Source organism: Pelodiscus sinensis, chromosome 4 (genome assembly GCF_049634645.1).
Source record: "Pelodiscus sinensis isolate JC-2024 chromosome 4, ASM4963464v1, whole genome shotgun sequence".
In the NCBI taxonomy this organism is placed as follows: Eukaryota; Metazoa; Chordata; order Testudines; family Trionychidae; genus Pelodiscus; species Pelodiscus sinensis.
Window position 1 is genome coordinate 72,650,485 of NC_134714.1, and position 16,519 is coordinate 72,667,003.

Genomic DNA, 16,519 nt, shown 5'->3' on the forward strand with positions numbered 1-16,519 from the left:
AGAGTAAAGTATCAGCCTGTATTTCTGGGAATTGCATCACATAAACTCTATTTAACACATTTCAACTTCCACAAGTTTGACAAAAATGCCACACAGCTCTTACCTTAACTGAGATGGACAAGCTATTAGAGCCTGCAGGATAGCTGCAACTTTCTCAGAGCCATCTCCCTGCCACTGATATAACTGAGGAATACAGGCCTGTGCGAGCTCCCAGTCTCCCCGTTGCACACATTCACAAAAAAAAAAGAAAAGATGCTCTAGAGAGGCTGCTTCCTCATTACCAAATGGATGCATCATCCCACTGTGACTAAACTCCTGGAGACAAAAAAAAACAAAAACATCTAAAGTCACAGCAAAGCTTCCCTCAGCACATCTCGTAAAAGAATATCCAGCATAGGGATCCTGGAACATAACAGGTCTAGAATCAGAAGCTAATCTGTAGCTATTTCACGCAAAGCATTTTAAAGTTTGAAATCCATTCCCAGCCAGTGATATAATCAATACCACAATATTTATTCAAGTAGATGATTTAAGCATTATCACTGTGAAACATGCACTGAAAATTGCCTAGAACAGTGGTCCCCAACGTGGTGCCCACTGGCGCCATGGCGCCCGCCGGGCCATTTCTGTGCGCCCGCCGAGTGATCGGGGCTGGCCCCGCCCACAGGCGCGCAAGCATAGGGGCGGCGCCAGCCCCGGGCGTGCGGTGCATGGGCTGTGCCAGCCCCGGGCACGTGGCATATGCGCATCCCCGCCTCTGGGCACGTGGCACAGGAGCGGTGCCGGCCCCGGGCATGCAGCGCCTGGGCTGTTCTGGCCCTGGGCACACAGTGTATGGACGTCCCCGCCCCTGGGCGTGCGGCATAGGATTGGTGCCGGCCCCGGCCGCGTGGCATATGGGCAGCCCCACCCCTGGGCGTGCAGCACAGGAGAGGCGCCGGCCCCGGGAGTGCAGAGCATGGGTGGCGCTGGCACCGGGTATGAAGTGTATGGGTGGCCCTGCCCTTGGGCACGGGCGCAGCCCTGCCCCCACGTGTGTGTGCGGCCCCACGCCTGGCACGTAAGTGGCCCCACCCCCGGGCGCCCCGCAGCCCCAAAAGGTTGAGGACCACTGGCCTAGAAAACCAATGCTCTCAGGAAACATGAGGGTTAACAGAGAGCACTGGCCCCTCTCACTTCTGTATGGACAGTAAAGTGCAATATCTTGACAATCCAGAAGTCTGTAGCCAACAGTGCAGCTACAGCATGAGCAGTTCCATCTCAAGCTTTTTCCACAGTGGGAGCTTCTCATCCCTATATATTATCCTCATCCTACCAACTGTCTCAGTTAGGATCTAAATCACCTTAAAGGAGAAGAAAGTTTAGTCTCCAAGGTCTATTCATTTACAAGTGACAAGTAGCACAAGAAATGCCCGAACTGATCCAACTGGAATAATCTAGTCTAGAATACAGACTGAAGAGCTGGAATCATGTGCTTAGGGAAGTTGCAAACAAACAACAACAAACACCCACCACCACCACCATACTAAAACCCAATAGGGCGCGTCGTGTTTGTGATACAGGCACATGCATTAGCACCCGGTCAGAGAGGCACCGAACACTTTCGCACAGCTGCCTTCCCCCAACCCACACGCTGTGAGCCCTCCCATCAGTGGATTTCCCCCATCTCGCTCCCCATCCTCCGCTGTCCTACCCCTGAAACACGGACCGTCACCCGGAGCATCAGCCTCCGCTCACATCCAGAGACCCCCCCGGTAAGCTCCTCTCCAGCCCGCTTTCCCTACGTGCCGCTGCCGCCCGCCTGGGATGAGCAGAGGGCAGGGCCCGCGGCGCCCAGCAGACACCTGCAGCCCCGTCCCGCCCCCTTCGCCTCCAACAGGCTGGGCTGCTGTGCACGAGATACGCACCCCTTAGGGAAGCGCCAATGGCGGTGGATCGGCCCGGCTCCCCCTCCACACTCGGGGTTTATGGGACGGTCTGCACGGGTTGCATTCCCCAGACTGAGCAACCTGGCGCCGCGGCCATCTTGAAAGACTAATCAGGTGACTTTCCCGACCGCCGGCACATTCAGAACGGCGAGAGCCCATTGGTCAAAGCGGATGAAGATGTAAATAAAGTGCCATCTTTCTAGAGGGGCTCGGAAGCCTCACGGGCGCCATTACTGAAGCGGGCAAGAAACCACGTGTCAGAGACACATTGCTAGCCCTGAGCCAGACACCCGCCCAACAAGGCTCGCCCGCAGGCACAGCGTTAACCCCGCCCCACAGGCCCCTCCCCCTCACCCAGAGCCGGTTCTGCCCCTGCGACCCGAAGCTAACAGACCCGAGCCCCGCCCGTTGCGTGGGCCGGAGAGGCGGGAAGTGCTGACTGTCCGGCTCGTCGAGAGCCTGGTCCGGGGAAACTGCCGCCCTCGAGCGGGCGCGCGCTCTCGCCCTGCCGTCTCCGAGTGACCCTCTCCCCCCTGTGGGCTGCCTAAGACCCCACCCCTCAGGACGGGGCTGTGCCCGCAGCTTGCCCTGGAGCTAGGCCACTAGCCCCGCCCTGGTAGCTGTTTACCCCCTTTGCACGGCTGCGAATTACCCGGCAGGGTGCAGTGGAGCATGAGCAGGATTTTTCCTTCGCTTAACCGCACCCAACTGCCCTTTCTCTGGCTTCGGTTTCGTCTCCGATCTTCAGCCACTCACTCAGGACACAGATGCCTCCCCAGCCATAACTAACCAAACAAGCTGGGGCTTTTCGGAAGGCTTCTTATCATCTGTTTCATTAATGTCTTTTAAAAATTGGAAATCCTAAATCCTGCTAAGGAAAATAGCTGCATAAACGCTGGCAGGTCAAGCACAAAAGTATATTAGACAAGTCAAAAAGCAATTAGACAAAGACTCAAAAATGAGTACTGAAAAATGCGTCAGACACCTGAAACTTCCCATATAATCGGAGGGGGTCAGTGGACAATCAAGGAGCTGAAGAAGAGCTCAGGAATATAAAAGTCTCAGAGTAGTAGCCATGTTTGTAACTTTAAAAACTATGAGTAGTCTTGTTGCACTTTAGAGACAAACTATATAAAATCATCAGCTTTCAGGGGCAAAACCCACTTCCTCAGATGAGCAGAGTGGGAGGCCCTCACAATTTATAGCAAAAAAAGAAGGGAGGGATTGGGGGGAATACCTGTCAATTGTAGTGCTGGTGCTGCTGAGGCAAATTGAGTGGGCTAGAAGTGTCCTAAACTTAGTTTTTGATGCACTTGTCATTGAATGTAAGGAAAACATGGACTGGAACTGGATGGCCCATTATTTGTTCAAGAACAAAAAAATTGCAGATGATGATCAAGGTGCCACAGGACTACTTGTTTTTCAAGGAAAATAAGGCCATTGTGGAAAAGCTAAATTCTTTTCATTGCTCTTCATTTGCAGAGGATGTAAGGGAGAGTCCCTCTCCTAAACCATTCTTTTTAGGTGGCAAATCTGAGGAGCTGGCACATATAGAGGTGTCAATGGGGAGGAAGTTTTAGAACAAATTGATAAACAGGTACAAGTAGAGCCACGCAAATCTGTGGATATCTGTATCCCATGAATGTGAAGATTCACTACTCATTTTTACGGATGCAAATGCAGATACAAATTTTGTGTCTTGAACCCTGCACATTTGTTGTTAACCACTTTACATCTATGGATATCAGAGGATGTGGATTTGGATATCTGCAGCTCGTTTTTGCAGATGTAGATGTGGATACCAATTTTGTATATGTGAAAGGCTCTAGTTACAAGTCAGAGGACCAGATGGTACTCATCCAAGAGTTTTGAAGGAACTCAAATACAAAATTGTGGAACTATTAACTATGGTATGTAGGCTATTGCTTAGATCAGCTTCTTAAAAGAGAAAAAAGGTAGGAATAAATAGTCAGTTTTTAAAGTGGAGCGAGGTAAATAGTGTCCCCCAGGGGTCCATATTGGGGCCAGTGCTGCTCACAGCATTCATAAATGATCTGAAAATGATGATACACAATTAAGATTGTTGAATCCAAAGCAAACTCTGAAATGTTACCAAAACTTGGTGATTGGGCAACAAAATGGCAAAGGAAATTCAGTATTGATAAATGCAAAATAATGCACATGGAAAAATGTAATCCTAAATATATATACACAAAATTATGGGGTGTAAATTATCTGTTACTAGAAAGAAAACTTAGAGCCATTGTAGAAAGTTCTCTGAAAACATTCACTGAAGGAACAGCAGCAATCAGTAAAGCTAAAAGAATGTTAAGAACCATTAGGAAATTGATAGATAATAATACAGAAAGGATCGTAATGCTACTACAGGTTGACCCTCTCTAGTCTGGCACCCTTGGGACCTAACCAGTGCCAAACCAGAGAATTTGCTGAATCATGGGAGGTCAATATTGTCTAGCAGCATTACCAACACTTCCACGGCTTACTGGGCTCTTTGAAGACGTTTTGGGGTTAATTAGAACTAAATAACAGCACAGAACACTGAGAGCCAGGACTGGTGACTGAAAACAAATTTTATTGGACCACAGGCAACTTGGCCACACCCATGATAAGTGGACATCTGGCTAACTAAAACCATGCCAGACCATGGATGTTGCTGCACCAGAGAGCACCAGATTAGAGAGGTTCAAACTGTATGTCAATCCCATGGTATGTCTACACTTTGAAGACTAAATGCAGTTTTAGTCACACCATCTCAATAAGATAGATTTGGAAAAAGTACAGAGAAGGGCAACAAAAATAACTATGCCATCTTTGAGGGTGTTTTTGTGATATGGATGCTTGAGCAAAGATGACCTGGATTGATACCAACAATACCTTTACCTTAGGCTACTAGCAACCATTAGCTAATGATTTTTAGTTACTAACAGTTTAGAGTGAGTTCTGCCTGACTAGACGCTTGTGTCTGCATGGAACCCCACTGAAGTCAGTGGGGTCCACACAAGTGCCAGGGTTCAACTGCCTGGAATTAATTGCATTATCATGGATGCCCTAAACTATTTCTAGATCTGATTACTAGTTCTCTGCTGGATTCTATATCTTTGAGCCATCATATCTCTCACTGTTTCTCTATCTCATTTTGCCTCTGTGTGATGGAAGATGAAGAGTAAGCGCTAATGACTCAGCTATTTGAGCGGGTGGGGTCTAACCAGTGTTCCACTGAGATAATGTGCTTCCTTACATCCTCCCTTTATTCTGGGGATTTTGTGTATTTTCTCTGCTCACAAAGAAAAAATTTGCTGTGAGACTGCTGCACAGGAGACAAGCAAAAGACAGAGATGACAGAAAACGACAGGGGCAAAAATGTAAGTGAATAAATCCACTGGTGGGTTTTTAAAATTGAAAATATGTTTTATATCATATGCATAACTATATTTAAAGACACAACTGCCAGAGGTGCATAGTAGGTCCTCCTGTAACCAAATTAAGGCCTGTTCAGGATCCTGCTACTTCTTGCTGAATTCCCGGAGTAGGTTTCAAACGTATCATTTGCTCCATCTGAACTAGGAAATGACCTGTGAATGATCAAACATCTGGCTGTATTCAGATACCCGGGCTATATTCAGGGTACCATGGAAGAAATTATAAATGCTAAAATTGGATGGAAGCCAGGAGTACACTTACATTTATTCTTTATGTGGTATCATACATATGAATGATAATATTTATGATATAGGGCTTTTCAAACATTAAGTAGTTAATCTCTAGCACATCTTTCAGGTTGTACCATGTTATTTCATTTTACTGTCTCTCACTTAAAGTAATGAGGATTCATGGGAGGAGGAAACATTTTCTGCTACTTTGTCTAATTTTAAATATCTCAGGGGAATCTGCCACTTCCCTTGGGGTACACCACAGTCTAATATTTCATCCTTTAACACTTCTTCTGATGAGTAACCTAAATTTACCTGCATGGGGTTGCTGCTGAGTTTCCCCAAGGAATAATTGCACATTTGTTAAAACAGTAGATGCTCTAGTACAGAGATTCTCAAATTTCATTGCACTGTGACCCCCTTCTGATAAAAATTACTTACTCCCAGTGCACACTGGCTTCAACTGCCAGCCCTGCTCCTAGAAAGCTGGCTGTCGCCCTGCACCGCGAACTAGGCATGTAATGGTATAGTCAATTCACTGATTAACCAATAAGCAAAAGCTTATGGGTTTATGCTATACACCACACACATTTCCTCCCCACCCTCTACCCCCCAGGCCAAGAAATTTTTTAGCAGGCTGGCCAGCAGCCCAGCTCAGTCCTGGCTTGTGCTGGGTCCAGCTCTTACACCTGCTGCGGCTCTGCATTTAAAGTGTATTAGGGGGCAGGCAGGCAGCCTGGGGCAGTTCTGGCTTGCACCGGGTCCAGGAGCTCAGGCCCCCCGCCCCCTTACCGGGCTCCGTGTGGCGCTGTTGCTTTGAAGTCCTCCCTCTATATGTTAGAGGCAGCAAAGTGGGGGAGAGGAAGCGACTAGTCGATTTGACTCTCCGATAAGCATTTGCTTATCAGATAGTTTCTAGTCCTTAACATCCTTACTCTGTACCTCACCTCCACCCTGTCCTGTTGGGCCATAAGCTCTGGTCTCCCCAGGCAAGGCACACAGTTGGGGTAATCGCCCTTTTGCAAAGCAACATAGACACTGAACAGGTTCTGCTCTGGGAGTACTTAACTTTCAGGCAGGGCTACTCAACTTTGAAAGTCCCTGGGAGCCACAATAATACTCACAGCACATGCCGAGGGATGGAACTTAAGTGTGGTTGCATATACATGCAAATATATATGCAAATAGCTTCTTTCACACTGGTGGACATGAATACAAAGCACTTCCCACAATGCTTTGGTGCTCCCGGCACCTCCTCTCTGGGTGCTAGCAACGTCGACACCCTGTTCTAGCCAATCTGTCCGCTTGCATCTTTCAGTGCTCACCCCATGTGGGAGACACCTCACTGTTGTGGAGGGTGTTCCTAGTGGAGGCCATATTCAAAGGATCCCAGCTACAGGCTACGTGTTGAGCCCTATGTACACCCAAACCACGCAGTGGGCCGCAAACATACAGGCAGCGGGCTGCATGCGGCCCATGGACCACATGTTGAATAGCCCTGCTTTAAGGACTTACCACCTAGGAAACCAACCCCAAAAGGGATCAAAACCGTAAATAAATCCATCCTACTCTATAAAAGTTTTACACAGGGAAAGCATATAAGTTTGCCCTCTTTATCTACGAAAAAGATGCACAGTAGTTTCCACCCCTGCAGGTAACATATTGGGCTTGATAATAATCCAAAGTGTTTTTATTAAGTACAAAAGTAGGATTTAAATGGTTGCAAGCGAAAACAGTCACAGCAAAGAAAATTGCTAAATTAAAATAAAAGAATACTGGCTAATTCTAATCTACTAAGAAATTTGTTACATATGAATTTTTACCCTAAATGCCGCTTTCACAAGCTAAGCAGTCTCCTAGCTTGGATCTGATCCTTCCTCCTGTTCAAATCTTAGATGTTTCCAACAGGCAGCTTAGGTGGTAAGAGGGTGGGATCTTCTGGTGCCTGACAACTGCCCCTATTGTTCGTTTTCTCTTATATTCCTTTTGTCCAAGGTGGCAACTGATTGTGTTCAGTTCAGACTTTTCTCACTTCAAGTGGAAAAGTACAGGTGTCTTGGCCATTAGTCTTTCTGGGACCAATCACAGTTTGGGCTTACAGGACAATCTCTCCAGCACCTTAAGACTAACAAAAAATGCAGAGGGTATCATGAGCTTTTATGGGCACAACCCACTTCTTCACTTTTCACAGGTTGTTGGTTTGAGTACTGAGTTTCTGGAGCATCAGTAATGGCCCTCATTAGCACATTTAGAATTATAAACAGATCCACACTTCATATTTCTCTAACTTCACATACAAGAATGATACATGCACAAAAATAGGATATACAGATTCAGTGGGTTACAATCTTTAAAATTACATATCACATGATTTGTTTTGCATAAAGCATTTTCAAGTTATACATTCTCATACTCATAAGACAATTTTCATAAAGCATGGGTGAACGTGTGACAATTAATGTTCTTACATTTTATAATCAACTCCCTTAACTTTTTTCACCCCTCTATCCTTGAACTTTTTTCACCCTCTATCCTGCTAAATTCTAAATGTGTATTTGTGCAGAGCTCCCAGTGACTTCAGTTGTATGTTAGGCTGGCAAGACTTCAGTTTTTTGACTCTTTAGTTAGTTTTAACTGTGCACTGAAGTTGGAAAATAAAGCAATTTATGAAAATTGCTAATAACATAGAAGAGCTAAAAGTTATCACATCTTTTCTCTGAGAGTTCTCAAAATTTATTACACATGTAAATGAGTACAAAGATATACTACTTATGTATTTATAGCCCTTTACACTTTAAAATTAGTTTATAATCATTAACTTGCAAAACATCCCTGTGAGATAAGTATTATCCCAATTCTAATCCCCTGCATTGACCACTCTTTCTACTAAAGTTGCCACTAACCTCTAAAACACATTAGGGAGCTGCTTGAAGTAAGTAAAAGTGGAATTGATTTGCAGCTATTTGTAGACGGGATAAAGAATAATTTAATCAGGAAAAATTTTATAGTTATTTTAAAAAATGGCAGTGGATTAAAGGTACCTAGTAGTTTGCAATGTTAGAATAAGTCCCAAGGAAAATTGATCAGTGAACACAAGGCCAGTGAGATGACAGAAGTGTATAATACATGCAGTTTATTCACATGGTTCTGCAGTTTATCATGCAGGCGGTAAATCTAGAGATGAGTAATAGTTACTTTTTTCCACTAGGTGGAGCGATATGTTGGTGAAATTAAAGGAGGACTGAGACCAGCCATGAAAATTACTATTATTGGGGTCATATGTTCCAACCCCAAGAGGTAGGCTGGGGACCTGTTGTTCAATTGGTTGTTTCACACACAGGAGTATCTGTCATCTAAGCTGGCCATAAGTACTAGAGGGTCATTGAGGGCATGTGCTGTTTTGAGTTTGGAGGGGAAGCTGTACAGACTCATTATTACGGCCCACAACCTAATCTCTTATATAGAAGTGAGATTGAAATAGCTTTAGTCAGAGTTGGCAACACTATCCAGGGAAGATTTATTGCTCCCCCAAACATGACTACATGTAATTTTCTGTAAGAAATCCTATTAAAATCTCCAGGATTGCTTTCAATAGCCAATGGGAGATTGATGCCAATTCCAGGAGAGTCCAGGCCAATTCTAGACTGAAGTGGGGGAGACAATTGATAGTAAGGATATTAAAAGTCAGTTAAATAGGTAACTGAATAACCGCTGAAAATCTCAGTGGTTACAGTTAAATACTGTGGGCTTTGCAGTATAAAACTTAAATAAGCTTTATACTATAGAGCCCACAAAACCTCCCTGGGAGCAGGACCACCAGTCCCTGCCGGACTGGCTCCCTGGGAGGAGGCTTCCCTGCTGCAGAGAAGCCACCTCCCTGGGAGCCAGGTGGCCAGGCCCTGATAGCTCCGCTCCCTGAGAGCCGGGCTGGCAGAGGCTGATGACCCCACTCCCGGCGAGGCTTCGCTCTGGATTCTGCATTATGTAGCTTATTTAAGATTTATACAGCAGAGCCTGCGGCATATAACTATGTAACCACTGAGATTTTCAGACTTTGTCCACCCGGCTCCCAGGGAGGAGGCTTAGCTGCCCTGCTTCAGCGAGTCACCTCCCTGGTAGCCAGCTGCGTGTAACCGACACCATTAACCGATAAGTATCAGTTTATGAGCTAAACAGTTAGTTGGTTACACTCTAACGTCTCTAATTGATAACCCAGTATCTCTAAAAATGTGGTAAAGTGATTGGGCAAACGGCATCATTTTCTGCTGCTTGTCTTTCTGATATAAACTGCCTGATATGTATGTGTAGTCTTTCACTCTGGCTACGTCTACTACACTGCAGATTTTTAAAAAGCTCTGTGTAGATGGGGCCATTTGTCGGGAAAAAAACCCTTTTGCACAAGAGCCTGTTGTAAACCTCATTTTTTAAGGAATAAGGGATCTTATGCAAAAGGTTTTTTTTTTTCCAAAAAATGGCCCTGTCTACACAGGGCTTTTTATTGCAAAAACCTCTTCCACAAAAAGCATTGGAAGAAGATATGCAAATGAGAGTGCAATATATGCAAATGAGCACTCCATTTGCATTTCCTCTTCCTCAAAAAACCTGCTGTGTAGACGTAGCATCAGTTGGGCAGTATTAGACCAATCCAGGATCTGGAATTATGATGTCTGCTAGTGGTTGAAGGCCTATAAAGACAACATCATCATTATCTTTAATTTTGCACAAATTGTAGAATCCAGTGATTTTGAGCATAAAAAAAACTCTGGGTTGTAACTGTGTGCAGTTTAGATGGCATTAATTTATAAATATTGATCCTGATATATTCACCACTGACCTGCAGGAAATCTACCTCTTTGAGGCAGAGGTTTCCTCTTCTACCACAGTTTTTCTTCATCCATGGGTAAGACTGTGATTCTGTCACGGTGGTTGCAGAAATCACAGATTCCATGACTTTCTGTGACCTCTGAACTTCCACAGCTACAATGGCCAATACAGCTGATCCCAGGGACACCTGAGCAGCTGGCCCTGAGGAGCACCCAAGCAGTGATCCTGAGGATAGTCCAGGGGAGTGCCCGAGCAGCAGCTCCAAGGGCTGCCCTGGGGTTAGCTACACTGGCTGCTGTCCAAGTGGTCCCAGGCAACTGGTCCTGAGGACCACACGAGCAGTGGTCCTGGAGGAGCTAGCAGTGAGCCACCTGGGCTCTCAAACCTCAATGCTGGAGCAAGGCCCAGGAACAGAGATTTAACAAAGGTTATTTATAGGAAAAGTTATGGACAGGTCACAGGCCATGAATGTTTGTTTATTGCCCATGACCTGTACATGATTTTTACTAAAAATACCTATAACTAAAACTTAGCATGGTGGAGTGTGATCTTGAACACAGTTAGCAGTAGATATGTGCTCAGGCACAGCCATCAGCTGTGGGGGAAGTTCAGCAAAATACTGAGTGCTGCTAGGATCCAGCTGAGAACAGGGCAAGCAGTATGAAAGAACTTGCTCCCTTCCTCCTCTTCCTGGGACTATCGCTCTGTTCCACCTCTGCTCCAGATTCAGAGATTTTTAAGGCAAAACTGGATCCTTACAGACATGTAGTCTGACCTCCTGTCTGCCCCAGATCATAGAACTTCCCTTCATGATTTCTGCATTGAAACTTTGCTTGCACTTTACATGGATGAACATAACTACACAAAGTCTACAGAAGTAGAGAAGCAGGCTACCTGATGACTCAGCATGTACACTTTGCCTGTATAGTTGAGATGAAGGACACACAATATTACCTCCTTTGTCCCTCCATACCCAGCAGTCCATCACTAGTGGTCTAGTATAAACCCATTCCATTCTCAGCTCTCAAGCATGGAGGCAGGACCTTCAGATTCCTGAGAAGCTCCAAGAGGATTGTATGCAACTCTAGGGCTATGTCTACACTCGTGGCTTCTTGCGCCAGAAATATGCAAATGAAGCTAAGCGTGGAATATTGCCGAGCCTCATTTGCATGCCTAATGAGCCTCCATTTTTGCAGAAGAGGCTCTTGCGCTAGAAGGAGCTGTCTATACTGCCCCTTCTTGTGCAAGAAAACCCCTCTTGAGCAATGCCGTTATTCCTGAAAATAATTGGCGTAACTTTCTTACGCAAGAAGGGGCAGTGTAGTCAGCTCCTTCTGGCACAAGAACCTCTTCTGCAAAAATGGTGGCTCATTAGGCATGCAAATGAGGCTTGGTGATATTCCATGCGTGGCCTCATTTGCATATTTCTGGCACAAGAAGCCACGAGTGTAGACATAGCCTGCGGGGGGAGGGAGTGTTACCACAGCCCCATGAGGTGCAACTGGTGTGACTCACTGAGGTTTTAAATACCTTCAAGTACCACTCACTGTGGAGGTTTGTATATTCTGATTAAAATTGGATCTTCCAGAGATCAGCTGTGACAGACTACTGGCTAAGCCAGAGCTCTGCCACAGTAGCCTGGTTAAGGGGAAACAGCTGAGCAAGCCCAGGCCAGCAGGGCTATCAGAAGCAGCTGTGGGGCTCACAGCAGGTGGGCTATATAAGGCAAGAGGAAAGAAGCTAGAGGGGAAAGGAGGAGTAAGGAGCCAGGGTGGTTCAGTGTGCTCTTAGGGCTGTCTGGACTGTAAGGCTGCGTCTAGACTGGCATGATTTTGCAGAAATACTTTTAACGGAAAAGTTTTTCCCTTAAAAGTATTTCCGCAAAAGAGCATCTAGATTGGCACGGATGCTTTTGTGCAAAAAGTGCTTTTGCACAAAAGCATCTGTGCCCAGTATAGACGCGCAAGAAAGCCATTTTAGCCATTGGGCTTTCTTGCACAAAAAATTAAGGTGCCTGTCTACACTGGCCCTCTTGAGCAAGTATTCTTGCACAAGAGGGCTTATCCCTGAGTGGGAGCGTCAAAGTATTTGCGCAAGAAGCACTGAATTCTTACATTAGAATGTCAGTGCTCTTGTGCAAATTCAAGCGGACAGTGTAGATAGCTGGCAAGTTTTTGTGCAAAATCTAAATGTAAATGTAAATAAAAGGTGGTGGGAACTTACAATAAAGGCATGGGTGTTTGCATCAGAAGGCTTGTGACTGATTTGTGGACCAGCCGGTGTACCAGCCCCAGGGGCCTGAGCAGGGACTCTGCTACACCAGCATACAAAGAAAGGGGTTTTGTTATGAAAAGGCTGGATTTAAACTGACTTTGCGGGCCAGCAAATGGACACATTTCTATCCAAGAGGGAGCTCCAATCCTTGTAGAAGGGATAGAAAAATTGTAACTTACTAGAGTCTCCTTAGACTGATGGTGAATGTGCATAGAAATTTTTATTTAAATGTTTTCTCTGTAATGCTTAAGAATAAATATGCTTGATGAGGAGCTGTGTGGTAACTTGGTGAGAAAATAATGTACAGGTACTAGCTGTGGGGTGGGGTGGGATGGGGTTGCTGAGGATTTCACAGTATATGACAGGGAGCTAAAAACCCCAGTCAGGAACAGGAGAGATAAAGGTCTCTGCCCAAAAGAGGTAATAGGTGAAAGCCTGTAACTTTAAATTGGTGCCTTCCAGGTAGCCCCAAGGAGAAATACAGGTGCAGTTAACTCAAACTGTGACAAACTCTAATATAGACACTCCAGGAATTTCTTTTGTTGTTATATGATTTGCAATGTAAAGGAAAGTGATTAAGGTAGCAATCTGGCATTAAAGAGCTCACTCCTTTCTTCCCTTCTCTAATCAAACAGAAAAACAACTCCAGTATTTATATAATAGAATGGAGGTATTTACAGGGTGTGGACATAACTGAAATATCAATGTCACATCCTAAAACAAATCAGTAGTTAATACCTTAACACGCAAGTTAAGACCTTAAGACTAGTTAATGTCCTCAGACTTAAGAACTACAGTGACCAGCATTGCTGAATGTGGTCAGATTGGCTTAAAATTGGCATAAAACTGGCTAAGCAATTCCAAAGTGAAAAAATGAAATGGATTATTTCAGCGCAGGTCTGCTTCCGTTATTCAGTAGAATTGCTGAGGAATATGGCAACATTTCAGAATATTACAACCACCAGAGCTTTAAAACTTCACTGTATCTGCCACATGAAGTGTTTTGAGACAGTTGCTATATGCCCTTATGTGCATCTGTCACTCCAAGCATGTTCTGGTAGTTTGCTGACAGTCCTGTTCATGATCACTGACTTGGTCCTTACAGCTTTGCAGTGACTCTGCTCTGTGACCCCCTGGATGCAAGCAAGGATATCGGATTGTTACTTGCAGTCAACTTCAGTGAGAAATCCATCACCCGGAATGCACTGATTGCTGGAAAATGGGGAAGAGAGGAGAAGACTATTCCCTACTTCCCATTCACAGCAGGGGACACATTTAAGGTATTCTCATTAGTTCTCATGGGTGTAGGGGGGAAACGCTAGAGTGAGGGACCAGCTGAGTACAACTCAGTGAATTTTATACAGTTGAAAGCTGTTAGATTGCCAGCCCTGAGGAGTTAACTTTTGTCTATCTACCAAACTAGTACAGCATGGGGAGTGGCCATACAAGCTTCCCCTAACATCTCCTGACTTGGAGGAACCATCTCTATAGGCAAGTTCTTTCGCAAGTTCACTGAGGATAATTTGCTATAAGAAGTCGTTACTTATAGGAGATATAGAGAAGCTCAACTCAATTTCCTAAAGCACTCGTGATTCCAGAGTCCAAGCTAGTGAACTAGACTATGGTGCTGGCCTCTAATTCCCCCATTACCCTTGCTCCCTTGCAGATGGAGCTCTTGTGTGAGCACCAGCAGATCCTGGTCCTGCTTGATGGACGGCAGCTCTGTTATTTCACTCACCGTGTTCATCCCCTGAACTTGGTAACAGCTTTACAAATCTCAGGGGACATCAAGCTTACTAAGGTGGCTTGAAAAAAGGACCCCACTTCACCAGTGAACTAAGGCAGTGTACTTTTGCCATGTACATAGAAGTATTTTCTCTTTCCTTCTTGATGCTTCTTGAGATTTTAAATGTGGAATTTGCTTAGGTTTATCTGTTTTTTTTCCTCACAGACCCTGAGGAGCTGTAATGAAAGACTAGTTCAAGCACATGAGGCCCCTTGCAAAGCCATTCTCTTGGGTCTCCTAGATTGCAAGGCCTGTGAGTCAGACATAGGGTTGCCAGGTGTACGGTATTGTGCTGGACAGTCTGGTATTTGCGCGCTCTGTCCAGTAAAAAAGATCAGAAAATACTGGACATGTGCAATGTCTAGTATTTTCTGATTTTTCCGGCTGTGCACGGGATGGAAGCCTGGTGTGGGCGGGGGAGCAGCTGGGAGTCCCAGCTGGGAGGCGGGACCGCGATTGCTGCCGAGAGCCCTCAATCGGTTGAGTGCGAGGAGGAGGGGAAGCCTCTTCCTCGCCCGTGCATCGCCGGGAGCCTGCGTGGGACAGGCAGCAAGTGCTCAGGTCAGTCCTGCTCTCCGCCGGCCAATTTGCTCACACCCCCCCCTTCCCGGCCGGCCGGCCGGTTCTCTCTCACTTCCCCTCTTGATCTTCCCCGGCCAGCTCCCCTGCACCTGCTGGCCCCGTTGCCCCCCCTTCCCGGCCAGCACCGCTCCCTTCTTGGCCGGTCCTCCCCGTACACGAAGTGTGTCTGTTTTTTTGTTTTGTTTTGTTTTTTTTTTGCTCACTAACTTTGGTCCCCCTCCTTTTTTTTTTCCTTCAACAAAATTTTTTCCCGGTGATTTTTTTTGAGGGATGGTGGTGGTGTTCGGTATTTTGTTTCAGCCATCTAGCAACCCTTGTCAGACAGTGTGCAGCCTTTTCAATCCTCATTGGCTGCCATGCTACCTGGAGGACTCAGTTATCTGAGGATGGGTGGGGGAGGGTTTATTAGGTCACATATCTAGAAGAAGTGAGTAGGATTTAGCATGTAGTGGCAGGAAAGGTCCTTGTTATGGGGCCAGACACTATATTACCCCAAGCTATTATCACAGTGCTCAGAAGTCAGTACAAAGCTGCTTGTGAATGACTCACCAGCATTTCCAACTATTTGTAGTCAGTGGAACTCTCACGAACTGGAAGCTCTGTGCAGCTGCTCCCGGTATTGGCAGTCTTGTGTTAACTGGCTCTGTGCAGTAACATCTGTGCCTAAATCTGCATCATCTGTTCCTATATTAAGCTAAATATGCCCATTTACTGACAGACCTCTTTAACTGCTTTATGAAATAAACATTTGAACCGTCTTAATGTTGTGTTGATCATTTGCCCTGGTAGGTTTAGAAAAGCCTCCAAATATGTGATTGTTGTTATTATACATATTTACACACTATGCTGTGTACTTGATGTTTTGCAAACAGTGAAAAAGATACATTCCTTTCCAATAAGTTTCAATCTACATTTTCAGGCTTCCATCCTTTTCTTGCAAAACTCTCCCCTAAAAACAATGAGCTAGATTCTGATCTGACTTATCATAGTACAAATCTGGAATAAAAGGGCTTCTTTCGGGCTGCACTTCTTTTGGGCCAGCTATGTGTGTTCAGAAAACAAGGAGAATATTTTGAAATAATATGGACTGTCTATATTCTCTTATTAAGCATGCTCCTAAATCAGGGGTCCTTAGCACCTTGGTGATGGGGTGGTCTCATTAAGGGAAATGAGGTGTTGGTATGCCCTGAGGCCAGGGGAAATGTCCTAAAGGTATTGTTTAGTCATGTCCTTAAAAATGTCCCTGTAAGTCAACAAGCCAGCCTTTCTACTGTGACTGTTTCCATGTGAAGGTTTCTGTGAATTATGTTTGGGAAATTATTCCATAACACTGCTATTCTGGCACAGTGAGAGATATTTGAGATTATGAGTGAAACATGGATAAAATTTTTCCTTGTTTCTTGAATTAAGTACCATTATTTTCCCCACATCTTTGGTCTCACCTCTGGGAAAGA

The 16,519-nt window shown here is 45.3% G+C and overlaps 2 protein-coding genes across 7 annotated transcripts in view; one reads left to right on the plus strand and one right to left on the minus strand.

The window, feature by feature from the left end:
• Positions 1 to 2,200, minus strand: part of ZFYVE26 (zinc finger FYVE-type containing 26) — a 72,651-nt gene extending 70,451 nt beyond the window's left edge. For 3 of the 5 annotated variants that reach the window (XM_014568644.3, XM_006113400.4, XM_006113399.4), the window contains exons 1-2: positions 1,694 to 1,873; positions 104 to 315 (exon numbers count right to left, since the gene is read on the minus strand). In XM_014568644.3, coding sequence (XP_014424130.2) covers positions 104 to 315; positions 1,694 to 1,723 — 242 coding nt within the window. In that variant the 5' untranslated portion in view covers positions 1,724 to 1,873. Of the gene's footprint in view, positions 1 to 103; positions 316 to 1,693; positions 1,874 to 1,907 lie in introns of those variants that run through there. The other 2 variants (XM_014568646.3, XM_014568645.3) reach the window with 2 other exon arrangements.
• A 1,674-nt stretch (positions 2,201 to 3,874) lies between these two features.
• Positions 3,875 to 16,514, plus strand: LOC102447043 (galectin-related protein-like). 2 transcript variants are annotated; one of them, XM_025179901.2, is made up of 4 exons: positions 3,875 to 5,311; positions 8,808 to 8,896; positions 13,803 to 13,977; positions 14,649 to 16,514. In XM_025179901.2, exons 1-4 carry the CDS (start codon positions 5,285 to 5,287, stop codon positions 14,856 to 14,858), a joined length of 501 nt encoding a protein of 166 aa, XP_025035686.1. In that variant the 5' UTR covers positions 3,875 to 5,284; the 3' UTR covers positions 14,859 to 16,514. The 2 variants fall into 2 exon arrangements, with proteins under 2 accessions (XP_025035686.1, XP_006113465.2); XM_006113403.4 differs by having other exon boundaries at positions 5,154 to 5,311; positions 14,364 to 16,514.
• Positions 16,515 to 16,519: the final 5 nt, after the last annotated feature.

Coding starts and splice junctions, on each gene's coding strand:
- LOC102447043 (XM_025179901.2), top strand. CDS start 5,285: ATGACAGAAAACGACAGGGGCAAAAAT. Junction 8,897..13,802: donor ATATGTTCCAACCCCAAGAG/GTAGGCTGGGGA, acceptor TGGTCCTTACAG/CTTTGCAGTGACTCTGCTCT. Junction 13,978..14,648: donor CAGCAGGGGACACATTTAAG/GTATTCTCATTA, acceptor TTTTCCTCACAG/ACCCTGAGGAGCTGTAATGA.